Source organism: Bombina bombina, chromosome 2 (assembly GCF_027579735.1).
Source record: "Bombina bombina isolate aBomBom1 chromosome 2, aBomBom1.pri, whole genome shotgun sequence".
In the NCBI taxonomy this organism is placed as follows: Eukaryota; Metazoa; Chordata; class Amphibia; order Anura; family Bombinatoridae; genus Bombina; species Bombina bombina.
Window position 1 is genome coordinate 527,655,109 of NC_069500.1, and position 20,610 is coordinate 527,675,718.

Here is a 20,610-nt window from a genome sequence, read left to right on the forward strand (position 1 = left end):
AGAGATCGCCAAAAGGAACAAAACTTTCCAAGAAAGTAATTTAATGTCCAATGAATGCATGGGTTCAAAAGGAGGAGCTTGAAGAGCCCCCAGAACCAAATTCAAACTCCAAGGAGGAGAAATTGACTTAATGACAGGTTTTATACGAACCAAAGCTTGTACAAAACAATGAATATCAGGAAGATTAGCAATCTTTCTGTGAAAAAGAACAGAAAGAGCAGAGATTTGTCCTTTCAAAGAACTTGCGGATAAACCTTTATCTAAACCATCCTGAAGAAACTGTAAAATTCTCGGAATTCTAAAAGAATGGCAAGAAAAATGATGAGAAAGACACCAAGAAATATAAGTCTTCCAGACTCTATAATATATCTCTCTAGATACAGATTTACGAGCCTGTAACATAGTATTAATCACAGAGTCAGAGAAACCTCTTTGACCAAGAATCAAGCGTTCAATCTCCATACCTTTAAATTTAAGGATTTGAGATCCTGATGGAAAAAAGGACCTTGCGACAGAAGGTCTGGTCTTAGCGGAAGAGTCCACGGATGGCAAGAGGCCATCCGGACAAGATCCGCATACCAAAACCTGTGAGGCCATGCCGGAGCTACCAGCAGAACAAACGAGCATTCCTTCAGAATCTTGGAGATTACTCTTGGAAGAAGAACTAGAGGCGGAAAGATATAGGCAGGATGATACTTCCAAGGAAGTGATAATGCATCCACTGCTTCCGCCTGAGGATACCGGGATCTGGACAGATACCTGGGAAGTTTCTTGTTTAGATGAGACGCCATCAGATCTATTTCTGGAAGCTCCCACATTTGAACAATCTGAAGAAATACCTCTGGGTGAAGAGACCATTCGCCCGGATGCAACGTTTGGCGACTGAGATAATCCGCTTCCCAATTGTCTATACCTGGGATATGAACCACAGAGATTAGACAGGAGCTGGATTCCGCCCAAACCAGAATTCGAGATACTTCTTTCATAGCCAGAGGACTGTGAGTCCCTCCTTGATGATTGATGTATGCCACAGTTGTGACATTGTCTGTCTGAAAACAAATGAACGATTCTCTCTTCAGAAGAGGCCAAGACTGAAGAGCTCTGAAAATTGCACGGAGTTCCAAAATATTGATCGGTAATCTCACCTCCTGAGATTCCCAAACTCCTTGTGCCATCAGAGATCCCCACACAGCTCCCCAACCTGTAAGACTTGCATCTGTTGAAATTACAGTCCAGGTCGGAAGAACAAAAGAAGCCCCCTGAATTAAACGATGGTGATCTATCCACCACGTTAGAGAGTGTTGTACAATCGGATTTAAAGATATTAATTGAGATATCTTTGTGTAATCCCTGCACCATTGATTCAGCATACAGAGCTGAAGAGGTCGCATGTGAAAACGAGCAAAGGGGATCGCGTCCGATGCAGCAGTCATAAGACCTAGAATTTCCATGCATAAGGCTACCGAAGGGAATGATTGTGACTGAAGGTTTCGACAAGCTGAAATCAATTTTAGACGTCTCTTGTCTGTCAAAGACAGAGTCATGGACACTGAATCTATCTGGAAACCCAGAAAGGTTACCCTTGTCTGAGGAATCAATGAACTTTTTAGTGAATTGATCCTCCAACCATGATCTTGAAGAAACAACACGTCGATTCGTATGAGATTCTGCTAAATGTAAAGACTGAGCAAGTACCAAGATATCGTCCAAATAAGGAAATACCACAATACCCTGTTCTCTGATTACAGACAGAAGGGCACCGAGAACCTTTGTAAAAATTCTTGGAGCTGTAGCTAGGCCAAACGGCAGAGCCACAAACTGGTAATGCTTGTCCAGAAAAGAGAATCTCAGGAACTGATAATGATCTGTATGAATCGGAATATGCAGATATGCATCCTGTAAATCTATTGTGGACATATAATGCCCTTGCTGAACAAAAGGCAAGATAGTCCTTACAGTTACCATTTTGAACGTTGGTATCCTTACATAACGATTCAATATTTTTAGATCCAGAACTGGTCTGAAGGAATTCTCCTTCTTTGGTACAATGAAGAGATTCGAATAAAACCCCAGCCCCTGTTCCAGAACTGGAACTGGCATAATTACTCCAGCCAACTCTAGATCTGAAACACATTTCAGAAATGCTTGAGCTTTCACTGGATTTACTGGGACACGGGAAAGAAAAAATCTCTTTGCAGGAGGTCTTATCTTGAAACCAATTCTGTACCCTTCTGAAACGATGTTCTGAATCCAAAGATTGTGAACAGAATTGATCCAAATTTCTTTGAAAAAACATAACCTGCCCCCTACCAGCTGAGCTGGAATGAGGGCCGCGCCTTCATGTGGACTTAGAAGCTGGCTTTGCTTTTCTAGAAGGCTTGGATTTATTCCAGACTGGAGATGGTTTCCAAACTGAAACTGCTCCTGAGGATGAAGGATCAGGTTTTTGTTCTTTGTTGAAACGAAAGGAACGAAAACGATTATTAGCCCTGTTTTTACCCTTAGATTTTTTATCCTGTGGTAAAAAAGTTCCTTTCCCACCAGTAACAGTTGAGATAATAGAATCCAACTGAGAACCAAATAATTTGTTACCCTGGAAAGAAATGGAAAGTAGAGTCGATTTAGAAGACATATCAGCATTCCAAGTTTTAAGCCATAAAGCTCTTCTAGCTAAAATAGCTAGAGACATAAACCTGACATCAACTCTGATAATATCAAAAATGGCATCACAGATAAAATTATTAGCATGTTGAAGAAGAATAATAATATTATGAGAATCATGATCTGTTACTTGTTGCGCTAAAGTTTCCAACCAAAAAGTTGAAGCTGCAGCAACATCAGCCAATGATATAGCAGGTCTAAGAAGATTACCTGAACCGTTTAGCAAGGGTAGAAATAGCCCCATCAACTTTAGGGATTTTGTCCCAAAATTCTAATCTGTCAGACGGCACAGGATATAATTGCTTAAAACGTTTAGAAGGAGTAAATGAATTACCCAAATTATTCCATTCTCTGGAAATTACTTCAGAAATAGCACCAGGAACAGGAAAAACTTCTGGAATAACCACAGGAGATTTAAAGACCTTATCTAAACGTTTAGATTTAGTATCAAGAGGACCAGAATCCTCAATTTCTAAAGCAATTAGTACTTCTTTAAGTAAAGAACGAATAAATTCCATTTTAAATAAATATGAAGAATTATCAGCATCAACCTCTGAGACAGAATCCTCTGAACCAGAAGAGTCATTAGAATCAGAATGATGATGTTCATTTAAAAATTCATCTGTATAAAGAGAAGTTTTAAAAGATTTTTTTATGTTTACTAGAAGGAGGAATAACAGACATAGCCTTCTTGATGGATTCAGAAACAAAATCTCTTATGTTATCAGGAACATTCTGAACATTAGATGTTGATGGAACTGCAACAGGTAATGGTACATTACTAAAGGAAATATTTATCTGCATTAATAAGTTTGTCATGACAATTAATACAAACAACAGCTGGAGGAACAGCTACCAAAAGTTTACAGCAGATACACTTATCTTTGGTAGTTCCAGCACCAGACAGCGATTTTCCTGAAGTATCTTCTGACTCAGATGCAACGTGAGACATCTTGCAATATGTAAGAGAAAAAACAACATATAAAGCAAAATTGATCAAATTCCTTAAATGACAGTTTCAGGAATGGGAAAAAATGCCAAGGAACAAGCTTCTAGCAACCAGAAGCAAAGAAAAATGAGACTTAAATAATGTGGAGACAAAAGCGACGCCCATATATTTTTATCGCCAAATAAGACGCCCACATTATTTGGCGCCTAAATGCTTTTGGCGCCAAAAATGACGCCACGTCCGGAACGCCGACATTTTTGGCGCAAAAGAACGTCAAAAATGACGCAACTTCCGGCGACACGTATGACGCCGGAAACAGAAAAGATTTTTTGCGCCAAAAAAGTCCGCGACAAAAATGACGCAATAAAATGAAGCATTTTCAGCCCCCGCAAGCCTAACAGCCCACAGGGAAAAAAAGTCAAATTTTTAAGGTAAGAAAAATTATTGATTCAAGTGCATTATCCCAAATATGAAACTGACTGTCTGAAAATAAGTCAAGGCAAATAAATGTTTGAATACATATATTTAGAACTTTATTAAAAAAGTGCCCAACCATAGCTTAGAGTGTCACAGAAAATAAGACTTACTTACCCCAGGACACTCATCTACATGTTTGTAGAAAGCCAAACCAGTACTGAAACGAAAATCAGCAGAGGTAATGGTATATATATAAGAGTATATCGTCGATCTGAAAAGGGAGGTAAGAGATGAATCTCTACGACCGATAACAGAGAACCTATGAAATAGACCCCGTAGAAGGAGATCATTGAATTCAAACAGGCAATACTCTCCTCACATCCCTCTGACATTCACTGCACGCTGAGAGGAAAACCGGGCTCCAACCTGCTGCGGAGCGCATATCAACGTAGAATCTAGCACAAACTTACTTCACCACCTCCATAGGAGGCAAAGTTTGTAAAACTGATTTGTGGGTGTGGTGAGGGGTGTATTTGTAGGCATTTTGAGGTTTGGGAAACTTTGCCCCTCCTGGTAGGAATGTATATCCCATACGTCACTAGCTCATGGACTCTTGCTAATTACATGAAAGAAATTAAATTCTCTCCTATAAATTGAGTTAATTTGCTTTTTATTTTGTCCCAAAATTCGATATCCAATTTATTTGGACCATATATATTACAAAATGACCAGATCTTACCATTGATTTCAAATTGGATGATCATATATCTGCCCGCTGGATCTAGTTCTTGTTTTCTTATTTTGTATGAGATTTTATTATTGGACAACATTGCTACCCCGCATTTTCTTTTATTACAAGGAGTCGCTATAATTTCTGAAACCCAGTTAGCTTTAAGTTTGGGAATTTCCTTCTCTTTCAGATGCAGTTCCTGTAAGAAGATAACATCTGGGGTGTATTGCTTTAGAGTTTTTAATATATGTTTGCGTTTAATGGGGGAGGTAATACCTCCCACATTCCATGATACTATATTAAGGGTTGACTGCATTTTATTATCATTCTACACATAAAAATAAAGTGAGGGATTGCTAAATTTTCGCGACCCCTATTAAAATCCCAACTGAACCAAAATTTGGCGTAGGGGAGGGGGGAGCACAACCCTGACAAGCTCCCGGCACAAGGGGGGAGAGGTTTCCCATTTAAATTTTCTATTCTCTAAAATGAGTGACTGCCTCGTGGCCATAAAATGTTCAATCTGAGAAACGTAATGTGATATTTCCATTTCTTTTACCATTCATATATAACCTTACACCGTCTCAAGTATATCAGGCATTAGTTTGTATCATATTTTTATATTACTTTTTGTACAGTATGATTCAGACTCTTCTACTGAGTTCAAAGTAGTGAATCCCTCTGCCTCTGCTATAACTATTTTCGCTGGGTATCTTAAAGTGGCTTTACAACCCGCGTTTAATAAGCCCGTACAGTAAGGTGCCTTCGCCTTTCTTTTTGACGATGTGTCTGCAGAAAAATCTTGAAATATATGTATTTGTTTTGAGCCTAGCATAAGAGGTTGTACTTTCCTATGTTGTCTCATTATGTTGATTTTATCCTGGAAATTAAGGCCTAGATTTAGAGTTTGGCGTTAGCCTGAAAACCAGCGTTAGAGGCTCCTAACGCTGGTTTTAGGCTACCGCCGGTATTTGGAGTCACTCAAAATAGGGTCTAACGCTCACTTTTCAGCCGCGACTTTTCCATACCGCAGATCCCCCTACGCCATTTGCGTATCCTATCTTTTCAATGGGATCTTTCTAACTCCGGTATTTAGAGTCGTTTCTGAAGTGAGCGTTAGAGCTCTAACGGCAAAACTCCAGCCGCAGGAAAAAAGCAGGAGTTAAGAGCTTTCTGGGCTAACGCCGGTTCATAAAGCTCTTAACTACTGTACCCTAAAGTACACTAACACCCATAAACTACCTATGTACCCCTAAACTGAGGTCCCCCCACATCGCCGCAACTCGATTACATTTTTTTAACCCCTAATCTGCCGACCGCCACCTACGTTATACTTATGTACCCCTAATCTGCTGCCCCTAACCCCGCCGACCCCTGTATTATATTTATTAACCCCTAACCTGCCCCCCACAACATCGCCGCCAGCTACCTACAATAATTAACCCCTAATCTGCCGACCGCAAAGCGCCGCCACCTACGTTATCCTTATGTACCCCTAATCTGCTGCCCCTAACACCGCCGACCCCTATATTATATTTATTAACCCCTAATCTGCCCCCCTCAACGTCGCCGACACCTGCCTACACTTATTAACCCCTAATCTGCCGAGCGGACCTGAGCGCTACTATAATAAAGTTATTAACCCCTAATCCGCCTCACTAACCCTATCATAAATAGTATTAACCCCTAATCTGCCCTCCCTAACATCGCCGACACCTAACTTCAATTATTAACCCCTAATCTGACGACCGAATCTCGCCGCTATTCTAATAAATGTATTAACCCCTAAAGCTAAGTCTAACCCTAATACTAACACCCCCCTAAATTAAATATAATTTAAATCTAACGAAATTAATTATCTCTTATTAAATAAATTATTCCTATTTAAAGCTAAATACTTACCTGTAAAATAAATCCTAATATAGCTACAATATAAATTATAATTACATTGTAGCTATTTTAGGATTAATATTTATTTTACAGGCAACTTTGTAATTATTTTAACCAGGTACAATAGCTATTAAATAGTTAAGAACTATTTAATAGTTACCTAGTTAAAATAATAACAAAATTACCTGTAAAATAAATACTAACCTAAGTTATAATTAAACCTAACACTACCCTATCAATAAATTAATTAAATAAAATACCTACAATTACCTACAATAAAACCTAACACTACACTATCAATAAATAAATTAAATACAATTTCTACAAATAACTACAATTACATAAACTAACTAAAGTACAAAAAATAAAAAAGAACTAAGTTACAAAAAATAAAAAAATATTTACAAACATAAGAAAAATATTACAACAATTTTAAACTAATTACACCTACTCTAAGCCCCCTAATAAAATAACAAAGACCCCCAAAATAAAAAAATTCCCTACCCTATTCTAAATTAATAAATTTAAAAGCTCTTTTACCTTACCAGCCCTGAACAGGGCCCTTTGCGGGGCATGCCCCAAGAAAATCAGCTCTTTTGCCTGTAAAAAAAACATACAATACCCCCCCCAACATTACAACCCACCACCCACATACCCCTAATCTAACCCAAACCCCCCTTAAATAAACCTAACACTAAGCCCCTGAAGATCTTCCTACCTTGTCTTCACCTCAACAGGAACAGCCAATAGAATGCAAGCTCAATCTGATTGGCTGATTGGATCAGCCAATCGGATTGAACTTGATTCTGATTGGCTGATTCCATCAGCCAATCAGAATATTCCTACCTTAATTCCGATTGGCTGATAGAATCCTATCAGCCAATCGGAATTCGAGGGACGCCATCTTGGATGACGTCCCTTAAAGGAACCGTCATTCGTCGGGAGACGCCGGAAGAAGAGGATGGATCCGCGTCGGATGCTTCAACATGGACCCGCTCCGCACCAGATGGAAGAAGATCGAAGATGCAGCTTGGATGAAGATGTTTGCCGGTCCGGATGTCCTCTTCTTGCCGGATAGGAGGAAGACTTTGGAGCCTCTTCTGGACCTCTTCAGCACCGGATGCCAGGACGGATCGGTGATACCTGTTGAGGTGAAGACAAGGTAGGAAGATCTTCAGGGGCTTAGTGTTAGGTTTATTTAAGGGGGGTTTGGGTTAGATTAGGGGTATGTGGGTGGTGGGTTGTAATGTTGGGGGGGGGGTATTGTATGTTTTTTTTTACAGGTAAAAGAGCTGATTTTCTTGGGGCATGCCCCGCAAAGGGCCCTGTTCAGGGCTGGTAAGGTAAAAGAGCTTTTAAATTTATTAATTTAGAATAGGGTAGGGAATTTTTTTTATTTTGGGGGTCTTTGTTATTTTATTAGGGGGCTTAGAGTAGGTGTAATTAGTTTAATATTGCTGTAATATTTTTCTTATGTTTGTAAATATTTTTTTATTTTTTGTAACTTAGTTCTTTTTTATTTTTTGTACTTTAGTTAGTTTATGCAATTGTAGTTATTTGTAGAAATTGTATTTAATTTATTTATTGATAGTGTAGTGTTAGGTTTTATTGTAGGTAATTGTAGGTATTTTATTTAATTAATTTATTGATAGGGTAGTGTTAGGTTTAATTATAACTTAGGTTAGGACTTATTTTACAGGTAATTTTGTTATTATTTTAACTAGGTAACTATTAAATAGTTCTTAACTATTTAATAGCTATTGTACCTGGTTAAAATAATTACAAAGTTGCCTGTAAAATAAATATTAATCCTAAAATAGCTACAATGTAATTATAATTTATATTGTAGCTATATTAGGATTTATTTTACAGGTAAGTATTTAGCTTTAAATAGGAATAATTTATTTAATAAGAGATAATTAATTTCGTTAGATGTAAATTATATTTAAGTTAGGGGGGTGTTAGGGTTAGACTTAGCTGTAGGGGTTAATACATTTATTAGAATAGCGGTGAGCTCCGGTCGGCAGATTAGGGGTTAATAATTGAAGTTAGGTGTCGGCGATGTTAGGGAGGGCAGATTAGGGGTTAATACTATTTATGATAGGGTTAGTGAGGTGGATTAGGGGTTAACAACTTTATTATAGTAGCGCTCAGGTCCGCTCGGCAGATTAGGGGTTAATAAGTGTAGGCAGGTGTCGGCGACGTTGAGGGGGGCAGATTAGGGGTTAATAAATATAATATAGGGGTCGGCGGTGTTAGGGGCAGCAGATTAGGGGTACATAAGGATAACGTAGGTGGCGGCGCTTTGCGGTCGGCAGATTAGGGGTTAATTATTGTAAGTAGTTGGCGGCAACGTTGTGGGGGGCAGGTTAGGGGTTAATAAATATAATATAGGGGTCGGCGGTGTTAGGGGCAGCAGATTAGGGGTACATAGGGATAACGTAGGTGGCGGCGCTTTGCGGTCGGCAGATTAGGGGTTAATTATTGTAAGTAGCTGGCGGCGACGTTGTGGGGGGCAGGTTAGGGGTTAATAAATATAATATAGGGGTCGGCGGTGTTAGGGGCAGCAGATTAGGGGTACATAGGGATAACGTAGGTTGCGGCGGTGTACGGAGCGGCAGATTAGGGGTTAATAATAATATGCAGGGTTCAGCGATAGCGGGGGCGGCAGATTAGGGGTTAATAAGTGTAAGGGTAGGGGTGTTTAGACTCGGGGTACAGGTTAGAGTGTTAGGTGCAGACGTAGGAAGTGTTTCCCCATAGGAAACAATGGGGCTGCGTTAGGAGCTGAACGCTGCTTTTTTGCAGGTGTTAGGTTTTTTTTCAGCTCAAACAGCCCCATTGTTTCCTATGGGAGAATCGTGCACGAGCACGTTTTTGAGGCTGGCCGCGTCCGTAAGCAACTCTGGTCATTTGCGGTAAAAATGCTCTACGCTCCTTTTTTGGAGCCTAACGCAGCATTTTTTTGGACTCTCGATACCAGAGTTAATTTTATGGTGCGGCCAGAAAAAAGCCCGCGTAGCATTAACAGCCCATCTACCGCCAAACTCCAAATCTAGGCCAAATATATTTTTTTATAACCATCCTTGGTCTTGAGTTCCCATCTGAGTATTTCCTGCTGCTACCTGTTCTATGAGCTCTCTCCACAATTAGTTTGTCTAATGGTGTCTGCAGACCCAGTAATTGAGGTAGTGTGGATGTTCCAAATGTTAACAGATCGTTGAATTCTGGACTCTCAGGTAAGCCGACTATTCTGATATTATTTCGGCGAGATCTATCTTCTAGATCATCTATTTTAGCTTGAAGACTATTAATTTTACTCGTATGTTTTAAGTTAATCCCTTCTTGTACATTACATTTGTCTTCTATTTCAGAAACTCTAGATTCAACTTCAATTATTCTTTTTGCAAATTGTTTGATCTCTAATGAGAGTCCAGCGATCTCTTTTTTGACTAAGTCAAATTGCGGTAGCAATAAATCAGCTAACTGATTAAGTGTCATTTGGTTTTCAGAGCTAGTTATTGTGTGAGTTTGTGTTTCTAAGGTGGGCTCTGGGCCTGTGTCCAGTACCATTTTACTTTTTTTTATCTTTCTTCATCGGCATTGCCGGGGATCTGGGTTTTGTACTCGTGATATATTTTTCCATAAATTAAAAAACCGTGAATGTGCTTGTGGATTGCGTGGGGAGGGAAAGAAAGAACAGAGAAAACAACAAAGACTTTATTCGCCCTTCTCCTTACTCTTATTAAGATGTGCTTTTATTTATATATATATATATATATATATATATATATATATATATATATATATATATATATATATATATATATGTATATATATATATATATATATGTATATATATATGTGTGTAAATGTATTTCTGTGTAGAAGTGTATTTAAATTAATGTGGGTGTGTGTGTGAATGTGTTACAAATAGGAAAAAAAAAAAAAAAAAAGGAGAAGTCTTACCTAGTGCTCTGTGTAACACTATCTGACTGTGAATTAGTGAATTATCAGCATTGTGCGGATGCCCAAAACTGTGATCTGAGTTTGAATGGAGAGCTGTGCTATGTGATATTGCCCTAGACCCCTGTCTACTCAATTTCTATAGCTAATGGTATCAGTAGTTATCCAGCCGGTATTCAACACCCACTCTTATTACCTATAAAAAAAATTAAGCGATACGTGCATATATTCTCACTTTTGACTTTTTCTGAGAGATTCCTTTTCTCCACCCCTTAATCTATGCCTCTCTCTTTCGTGCAGCCATATTACAACTAAAGAAAAGGAAAAAAAACAAAGACACACATTTTGCCTGTTTAAGCAAGGCCTGAGCTCAAGGTTCCTTGGGAAAGAAAATAATTTCCTCTCATCCTATGTTTCTGCCCAATCCCTTAACTCTAATGTAGTCTGGGGCACCAAGCAATAGCCTTCCGAATGAGCTCTGCTATATCCAAATAACATATGAACTTATATGAAACCAGCTTTAAATGCAGTAAAATACAAATTTAAAAAAAATAAATACTCTATTTCATTTGGAAATATCAGCTTTTGTATTACTTCTTATGGCTCAGGATAAATAGCCTCTGTTAAGTCTCTGTAAAGTCACCTATTCAGACCCACAGCCAGATAGCAAAAATTTTGGCCATGCATAATACATCAGCTTTTTCAAGCAGACAGACTTCAATGGTGACTCTTAAAGGAGTTAATCAGGGTACTTCCTCCTTTTATTTCCAGGTCTTCGCAACTTGGTCTAATGTCCTTCAATATTCTTTGGATTCCCCCACACTCCCTTTATAGGAAGTAATGTTGCCTTGATTATGCTTATCCCTCTGAAGACTCAAATGTCCTATATTGTTATATGATGCAGTGCAAAAGATACTGTCTCTGTAGCCCCTGATGTATTTAAGGGCTTATTGTGAAACACTGAATTTTGTAGTACATAAAACAAGCAACAATGGTATGAACTTATTATTGTTTATGCTTAAATTGTGTTTATTTTTGCCGTTGTTGCCTACAGCTTTTCTTCTATCACCGGTAGTAGCCCTTTGTGACCCAGGCAGCAGAAATACAAAAACCTTCAATGCATGTGGAATAGCAGCCCTTCTAATGTAGTTTATTACCTCTCCTCTTATATAACTTTTATAATGGTACTTACCCCCCAATATCTTCACGGCGTTGGATGTATACTCTCAAGGAGCCTTCTCTCCCGAGGTACTGTATGATTTCCTTGGAGCCTCAACGCTCCTGCCGCTTGCTGCACCCAAACGTCGAGACTTTGCCAGTGCTCCTGGTCGTGGATGCGACGACACTGTGCTGCGCCGACTTACTTAGAGGCTGTTATTTTGAGCTTCCAAGGCTCACTCCACAAACTTCTTACCACTTTGCTGCTGTTTTTCTGTGTCCCTGTCCCGGATGGGACACCTCTCGCCTGGGTCAGGCTCCTTTGCACTCAGCTTCTAGTGTGGGTTATTTCTTTTGCCCGGTGTTGTATTTCTTTTCCTTTTATTTTCCGCTGCTGCGTCTCCGGCAATTAACAGCTTGTTGCACTGCTTTTCTGCCAGGTATGTAGCTTCAGTTCTGTGTTTGAGGCTAGTCCCAACCAGCCTATAGGGGTATACCGGACTTCCTTATGCCACTTAATCTCCTCAGGCAGGGTATTGCTTTTCTCCCCACAATAAGGCTCTGTGGCTGGGAATCTTTTTTTAAGGTGCTCTTTACACAGAGAGCTCGAGCGTACACCACTTCCACTATGCTCCTCCCACAGGAAGTCCCTTTTTTCCATACCATCAACTGTTTTTTGAATCTTATGATAACTCTCTTAGTTTTCCTCATTTTACTGATATATGTAAATCATTTATTTTATCCCTTTCATTTAAATAATCTTACTATTCTTGTGTAACTGTAACAAGGGTTATTTAGGCAATTCCCAATGTATGGAAAAAATAAAATTTATGCTTACCAGATAAATTCCTTACGTTCCTGGCAGGGAGAGTCCACAACTTCATTCATTACTGTTGGGAATATCAACACCTGGCCACCAGGAGGAGGCAAAGACACCCCAGCCAAAGGCTACAAATATCCCTCCCTCTTCCCCTATCCCTTCAGTCATTCGGCCAAGGGAACAAGGAAAAGCAAAAGAAATATTAGGGTATAGAGGTTCCAGAAGAAAAAATAACAGGGAAGCTGCCTAAAAAATATTACGGGCGGGGTTGTGGACTCTCCCTGCCAGGAAAGAAAGGAATTTATCTGATAAGCATACATTTTGTTTTCTTTACAAAGGCAGGGAGAGTCCAGAACTTCATTCATTACTGTTGGGAACCAATACCGAAGCTCCAGAGAACACTGAATGAATAAAATGGGAGGGCAAAAATTAAAGACGGACCATAATCTGAGGGCACCACAGCCTGTAACACCTTTCTCCCAAAAGCTGCCTCCACAGAAGCAAAGACATCAAATTTATAGAACTTTGAAAAAGTGTGTAAGGAGGACCAGGTAGCCGCCTTACAATTCTGATCCATGGAAGCTTCATTCTTGAAAGCCCAGGAAAAAGAAACTGCTCTAGTGAAATGAGTCGTTATCCTCTCATGAGGCTGTTGTCCAACCATCTCATAAGCCAAATGGATGAATCTTCTCAGCCAGAAAGATAATGAAGTCGTAGTGGCCTTCTGACCCCTATGATTACCAGAATATAACACAAACAAAGAAGAAGATTGCCTGAAATCCTTAGTAGCTTGAAGATAGAATTTTAAGGCATGAACTACATCCAGATTGTGAAGCAAGGGTTCCTTTGAGGAAGGGATTAGGACAAAGGGAAGGAACAACAACAAATTCCTGATTGATGTTGTGATTCAAGACTACCTTAGGTAGGAAATCTAACTTAGTACGTAAAACTGCCTTATCAGCATGGAAAATAAGGTAAGGCGGATCACACTGTAAAAGGAGTTACAGGGATGTGATATAACTTGCGCCAAAGAAAACTAATGAAGGAAAAAGCTACCCTTTCCTAGATATATGTCCCTCAACATATAAAGAAATAAGTGGAAAGCAAAGTGGAAATAAAGGGAAGCACTAAAAAGCAAATCCTAAATACTATATGTGTAATGATAAGTGCGGTTTAACAGTGCGGTTTAACAGTTTAAAACTTCAAATATATACACACATTGGCCAATCTCAAAATTAAAAACGTCAATAAACACATAAAATTGTGCCACATAATAAAACCGGTTATTGGGTTACTTCTAAAATGAATAGATAAAAAGCGTGATATCCACCAAAAACTGAAAAAACTCAAAGACTGAAAAAACTACTTAAGTCTCTTGCACGCAATTGTAGTGTAGAGCTGCAGTATTATAACTCAAAATATGAGCAGTAAAGAACTTGAAAATGTCACTGCTTTACAAGTCCAACAGAGTGTACCCAGAATTCTAAGAGGATATATCTTCAGAGTATACTGTACCTATGCAAAATACTCACGTTTTGAAAACTCAAAAATGGGTATCATTGGTCTTCTAGTGGTGAGCGGATTGCTCTGTTCCAGTATTGTGATGCGAGCTGTAAACGGAAGCCCGGATGGGCCAAATATGAACCTTTTCTCCAATTGCGTGTATTGCAATTTGTGTAGGTGGGGATCTGTTTCTTGCTGGAGAGCACTCAGCTCTACCTGCGATCCTTTTATTCAAATGTATTAGTTGAAGAAAGGCACAGCTATTTCTATTTTACTTCAAGCACAACAGCTTTATTAATGGTAACGGTAGGGTTCAAATAAAAGCCCAAACAAATAGATGAATTGTCCAAATCATCAGTCGTTTGCAGGCTTGTCCAAATCGATAGTAATTTGCAGGCAGGTATGAATCTGTAGTTGGAGAGCGCACAGCTCTATCTGCTTCCTTATATTCAAATACGTGTTTAAACGTAAAAAGGCAAAGCTTATTTTCTTTTCCTTGCAAGCACACAGCTCTATTTGCGATAAAGCAGAAATCTCAGAGACTCTGCGAGCTGAGGTGATAGCCAACAAAAACAATAGCTTCCAGGATAGAAGCTTAAGGTCAACAGAAGGCATAGGTTCAAATGGAGCCTGCTGCAAAACACGAAGAACAAGGTTGAGGCTCCAAGGAGGAGCAACAGGTTTAAACACCGGCCTGATTCTAGAAAGAGCCTGAACAAAAGACTGCACGTCTGGAAGATCCGCTAATCTCTTGTGCAGTAAGACCGACAGGGCCGAGATCTGACTCTTCAGAGAACTGGCAGATAAACCTTTTTTTTAAACCATCTTGGAGAAAGGAAAGAATTCGGGTAACCTTCACCTTGTGCCATGAAAGACTGAGTTCCTCAGACCAATGAAGGTAAGTACACCATACCTTGTGGTAAATACGGTGAGTGACCGGCTTGCGAACCTGGATTAAAGTGTCTATCACTCTATCCGAAAAATCTCTCTTGGATAAGACTTAACAAAAAAGATATATGAGATTGAACCTCCATGGAACCGCTAATGCGTCTACCAATTCCACTTGAGGATCCCTCGATCCGTATCTGGGTAGCTTGGTATTGAGACAAGAAGCCATGAGGTCTATCTCCGGAACCCCCCATCTGAGAGTTATCTCTGAGAACACTTTGGGGTGGAGAGCCCACTCCCCCCGGTGAAAGGATTGTCTGCTGAGGAAGTCAGCTTCCCAGTTGCACACCCCCGGGATGTGAATCGTGGCCAGAAGACAGTTGTGAGATTCCGCCCATTGAAGAATTTGAAACACCTCTATAATTGCTAGGTAACTTTTTGTTCCTACCTGGTGGTTGATGTAAGCCGCCGAGGTTATATTGTCCTATTGGAATCTGATATACCGGGCAGAACAGAGCATGGGCCATGCTCGTAGAGCATTCTAAATCGCCCGAAGCTCCAAGATATTGATCGTAAGAGCTGATTTTTCTTGGGACCACGTCCCCTGAGCCCTCTTGGGACCCCAGACTGCTCCACAGCCTGAGAAGCTGGCATATGTAGTCGCAATCTCCCAGGATGGTCTCAAGCACATGCCTTAGCCCAGGTGCTCTTAACAGAGCCACCAAGAGAGAGAGTCTCATCAGATTGTCCAGAACAATATGTTGAGACAGGTTTAGGTGATCTTTGTTCCACTGCCTCAACATGCATAGTTGTAAAGATGGAATCGAGCAAAAGGAATAATGTACATAGAGGACACCATAAGACCAATTATCTCCATGCACTGAGCCACTTAGTGTGTTCTGAAGGGACAGATATGCTACCAATAGCTTTGAGCGTCTGATCTGTCAGAAAGATTTTCATTGATAATGAGTCAGAGAAAAACAACCCTGGTGCTGAGAACCAGGGAACTCTTTTATATATTTATCTTCCATCCGTGAGTTTGGAGAAGACACAGAAGAGACTCCATCTGATATCTTGCTGAAAAAAAAGATGGTTTTGAACCAAGATATCGCCCAGGTACGGGGCTACAGCGATGCCCTGAGACATGACCACAGCTAGGAGAGCTGCCAAAACCTTTTTGAAAATTCTGGGAGCAGTAGCAAAGCCAAATGGCAAAGCTATGAACTATGAAGTGTTGTCCAGGAATGCGAACATCAGAAACTGAAAATGATTTTTGAGGATTGAAACATGAAGGTATATGTATAGTGGTCATGCACTGTCCTTCCTGGATCAAAGAAAGGATGGACCTGATAGTGTCCATTTTGAATGAGGGGACCCTGAGAGACTTGTTGAGACATTTTAAGTCCAGAAAAGGGCAATAAGTTCCCTCCTTTTTGGGAACTACAAAGAAGTTTGAATAAAACCATTGACCCCTTTCTGATTAGGGCACCTGGATGATTACTCCCAAGGAGAGGAGATCTCAAATGCAGTCTAAAAAGGCTGCTCTTTGGTCTTGTAGATAACCTTGAGAGAAGAAATCTGCCCCTTGGGAGGGCGAGATTTGAACCCCATTTTGTAACCCTGGGAGACTACATCTAATACCCAGGGATCCTGAATGTCTTGAACCCAAGCCTCTAGGAAAAAAAACAGTCTGCCCCCTACTCAATCTGGTCCCGTATTGGGGGCCGGCCCTTCATGCAGATTTGTTATCTGTAGTCTTCTTGTCCTGTTTGGATTTGTTCCAAGACTGGTTTGGCTTCCAAGTACTCTTGGGCTGTTTTGGTTTGGAGGAGGACTGAGTCCACTGAGTTTTGTCTGAGCGAAAGGAACGAAAATTAGAGGATTGGTGACCCTTAGTTCTCGCCTTCTTATCATGGGGAAGGAAAGCACCTTTCCCTCCTGTAACAGTGGAGATGATGGAGTCCAGGCCTGGCCCGAACAAAATCTTCCCCTTAAATGGTAAGGAAAGAAGTCTAGTCTTAGAAACCTTATCTGCTGACCAAGACTTTAAGCAAAGAGTTCTACTCGACAAAACTGCAAACCCTAAAGCCTTAGCATTCAGACGGACCATTAGCATATTAGCATCACAAATAAAGTTGTTGGCTATCTTGAGAGCCTTAATCCTGTCCTGTATTACCTCCATGGGGTATTCAACTTCAATTAGTTCTGATAACGAATCATACCAGTAGGTCGCAGCACCTGTGACACCTGCCACAGTAGCCGCAGGCTAAAATAAGACACTCATATGTTTTAACATCTTTCTGAGATATCCTTCCAACTATCTGTCCATGGGATCTCTGAAAGAGGAACTATCCTCTAGAGGGATAGTAGTACGATTGGCGAGAGTAGAAATGGCTCCGTCTACCTTAGGGACAGAGTGCCATAACTCTAAATGTGATTCAGGGACTGGAAACAGCTTTTTAAAAGTAGAAGAAGCGGAAAAAGGAGTCCCAGTCTCTAGAGATAATTTTCGCCATACATACGGGTACCGGGAAGGTTTTGGGAACCTTCTTCTCCTCATACACCCTAATTTAGAGATAATAGGTTCATCAGGAAACTTAACTTCCGGAACCTCTAGGGTAGCCAATACCTCCTTAAAAAGAAAATGGAGGTGTTCTACCTTAAACCTAAAATTTGGTATATTAGGAGTAGGAGATTTAATTTCAGATAACTCCAAAAGCTCACCTTCAGATGCAACCGTGGTTAGATCATCCTCAGAAAAGTGAGACAAACTAGCCAACTCAGACTGAAGAGAGGTGTTAACCCCCAAGTCAGTGGAACTATGCTTAACCTTTCTCTTATGTTTTCCAGAGATAGGCAAAGTGTTTAATGCAGCTGACACCGCTGACTGAAGCTGTGAAGTAAAGTCTGCTGGTAAAAAATTACCAGCCAGAGATAATGGTGCGCCGTGGGGCACTGCCTGTGCCATAGAGTTAAAAAGGCACTGCGACTGCAGAATAGGCATCTCATGGACAACGGAGCCCTGAGAGGTAGAAGGCTCAGAGTGCATAAAGGTACCAGGGGATAAACCATATTTAGACCCCTTCATTGGGGTCAATTTATCAATCTCCGTACCGCTGCTCCATAACCTGTTGGGACGGTATTGCACCAGCAGTTCACCAGAACTGCTGTCGGCATTTATCAATGTGCAGCGGACATGATACGCTACATCGTATCATGTCCGCTCGCACATTAGTAAATTGGCCCCTTGGTCTTTAACACAGAACATCTCACCACCTCCTTGCTAGACAAGCGTGACTGGAATGAAGTCAGGATCTCTCTCTCTCGCCTGCAGCAAACTCTATGTGTTGATTGCTACGCAGGAACAAACTTACGACCAGCCTGAGATGGAAACTGCGACCTAAACCATATTTAGACCCCTTCATTGGGGTTAATTTATCAATCTCCGTACCGCTGCTCCATAACCTGTTGGGACGGTATTGCACCAGCAGTTCACCAGAACTGCTGTCGGCATTTATCGATGTGCAGCGGACATGATACGCTACATCGTATCATGTCCGCTCGCACATTAGTAAATTGGCCCCTTGGTCTTTAACACAGAACATCTCACCACCTCCTTGCTAGACAAGCGTGACTGGAATGAAGTCAGGATCTCTCTCTCTCGCCTGCAGCAAACTCTATGTGTTGATTGCTACGCAGGAACAAACTTACGACCAGCCTGAGATGGAAACTGCGACCTAGTCACATGGTGCGCATCTAGAGACCGCCCCCAGCTAGTAGAGAAAACTGTACAAAGCCGATTAACAGCTGCGCAACGGAAAAAAGGCCCCAGTGAGAATATTTTCTAAACTTTCTGTCTGCGAATTTATGAGCCCAAAAAAAAAAAAAAGAAAAACTCTTACACACGTGCTCCGGTTGGCAAGGAGCTAAGCAGCACACAAATAGCCCCAACTGCTCAATAAATTAACCTCTTCATTACCAAAGGCATTAAATGTTCCCATATCCTGAAGATAAGTAAAGTATCACACTGTGAACTATGTATTTCAATGTCCCCATACCCTCAGGGAATTTGCAACCCTACTAGGCATAATCCCTCAAAGTAATATAAAGGACTTACCCTCCAGAATCAAAGCTGTGGAGCAGAAACAGCACCTCAAGGTCTGACAGTCTCACCAAACATATCTGACAGGGACTTTCGTTCCCTGTGACATCTAGAGCCAGCGTTCACCACAACTCTCACTAAGAGGATTACATGGTTACTCACACACCTCAGTCAACACTTGAAGGGAACATACTCATTAATGGACTAAAAATGTTTTTCTAACTCTGCCATCCTCCTATAGTGATGTAAGGCAAAGAATGACTGGGGAGATAGGGGAAGTGGGAGGGATATGTGTAGTCTTTGGCTGGGGGGTCTTTGCCTCCCCCTGGTGGCCAGGTGTTGATATTACCAACAGTAATGAATGAAGTTGTGGACTCTCCCTGCCTTTGGAAAGAAAACAGCCTTTCTAAAACGTAAAACTTTAAAATTTTAGTATGGATGTACAGTGTCTTCTGATGAATACTATACCGTGCTCCTAGCCCTTTACCCAATTTAATAGCTCATGGCAACGCCACTGTATACTGTGTTATGTAAGTTAGGATCTGGAACTTGATACCAATTAAACTATTAGTAATGATTTGTCAGTATAGGTTAACTTCTATTATATCAGGTCACGATGCCTGGGCCTTTGCCAGTATTCATTTACACAATCTGCAATATTCAGTACACATACATCTTCTCACACTTTAGTAAATGTCTGTATTATCTTTTATCAGCTGTGATGCCTACTGCCTCTTTGAATGCATCTGTTCCCTGCACAGTGCTGTACATAAACCGATGTATGTCCATGAGGCACTGCCATCATTCCTGTGAGTCCACTGGATCTTCTGCATATCGTTGGTTTCATAATGGATGCTGTCAGTGTGTTGGACCAGACTGTCATGGGTATGGCAGCAAGGAACCAGCCTGCCAGCAATGCCGCCCCTAAGAACTGTACATAGGAGAAAGAAGATGGAGAAAAGGGTCAATGGAAATTGCCATGGCCAGGAAACCCAGATGAAGGATTAAATGATTTGCTGGTGAATAAACAACTCCCAGGATCAATGTGATAGTAGTTTTATTGTGTTATTATTCCCTGAAGCACTGTAATGTACTGTATAGCTCACTATAGAGATGCAGCAGATGATACAACAGAGGTTAGAGCTACAGGTCTTCATCTATAGTAAATACAACCACTGTACTTGTGGTGACTTGCTTTTCTAATAATTGGTAAAGTTTGAATAAAATGTAATATTATTAATGTGTATTTATTGTGCTGCCACTAGATATAGGAGCCTATTAAAAATAACAGTGATCACAAAATCCACATATTGAGCATCCCAATTCCCTCCTTCTTGTAAGCGGAGATAAAAAATGAATGGGGACCTGGCTCTCCACAGACCATATGAACTTGCTGTGTCACTTAATGTGTACAGTGGGGCAAAAAAGTATTTAGTCAGCCACCAATTGTTCAAGTTCTCACACTTAAGAAGATAAGAGAGGCCTGTAATTTTCATCATAGGTATACCTACCTAAACTATGAGAGA

General features: G+C 40.5%; 1 protein-coding gene across 3 annotated transcripts in view; it reads left to right on the forward strand.

Moving 5' to 3' along the window:
- The window catches only part of LOC128649208 (twisted gastrulation protein homolog 1), a 165,672-nt gene extending 145,352 nt beyond the window's left edge, over positions 1 to 20,320 (forward strand). For all 3 annotated transcript variants that reach the window (XM_053702336.1, XM_053702335.1, XM_053702337.1), the window contains exon 5: positions 19,801 to 20,320. In XM_053702336.1, coding sequence (XP_053558311.1) covers positions 19,801 to 20,012 — 212 coding nt within the window. In that variant the 3' untranslated portion in view covers positions 20,013 to 20,320. The remainder of the gene's footprint in view (positions 1 to 19,800) is intronic.
- Positions 20,321 to 20,610: the final 290 nt, after the last annotated feature.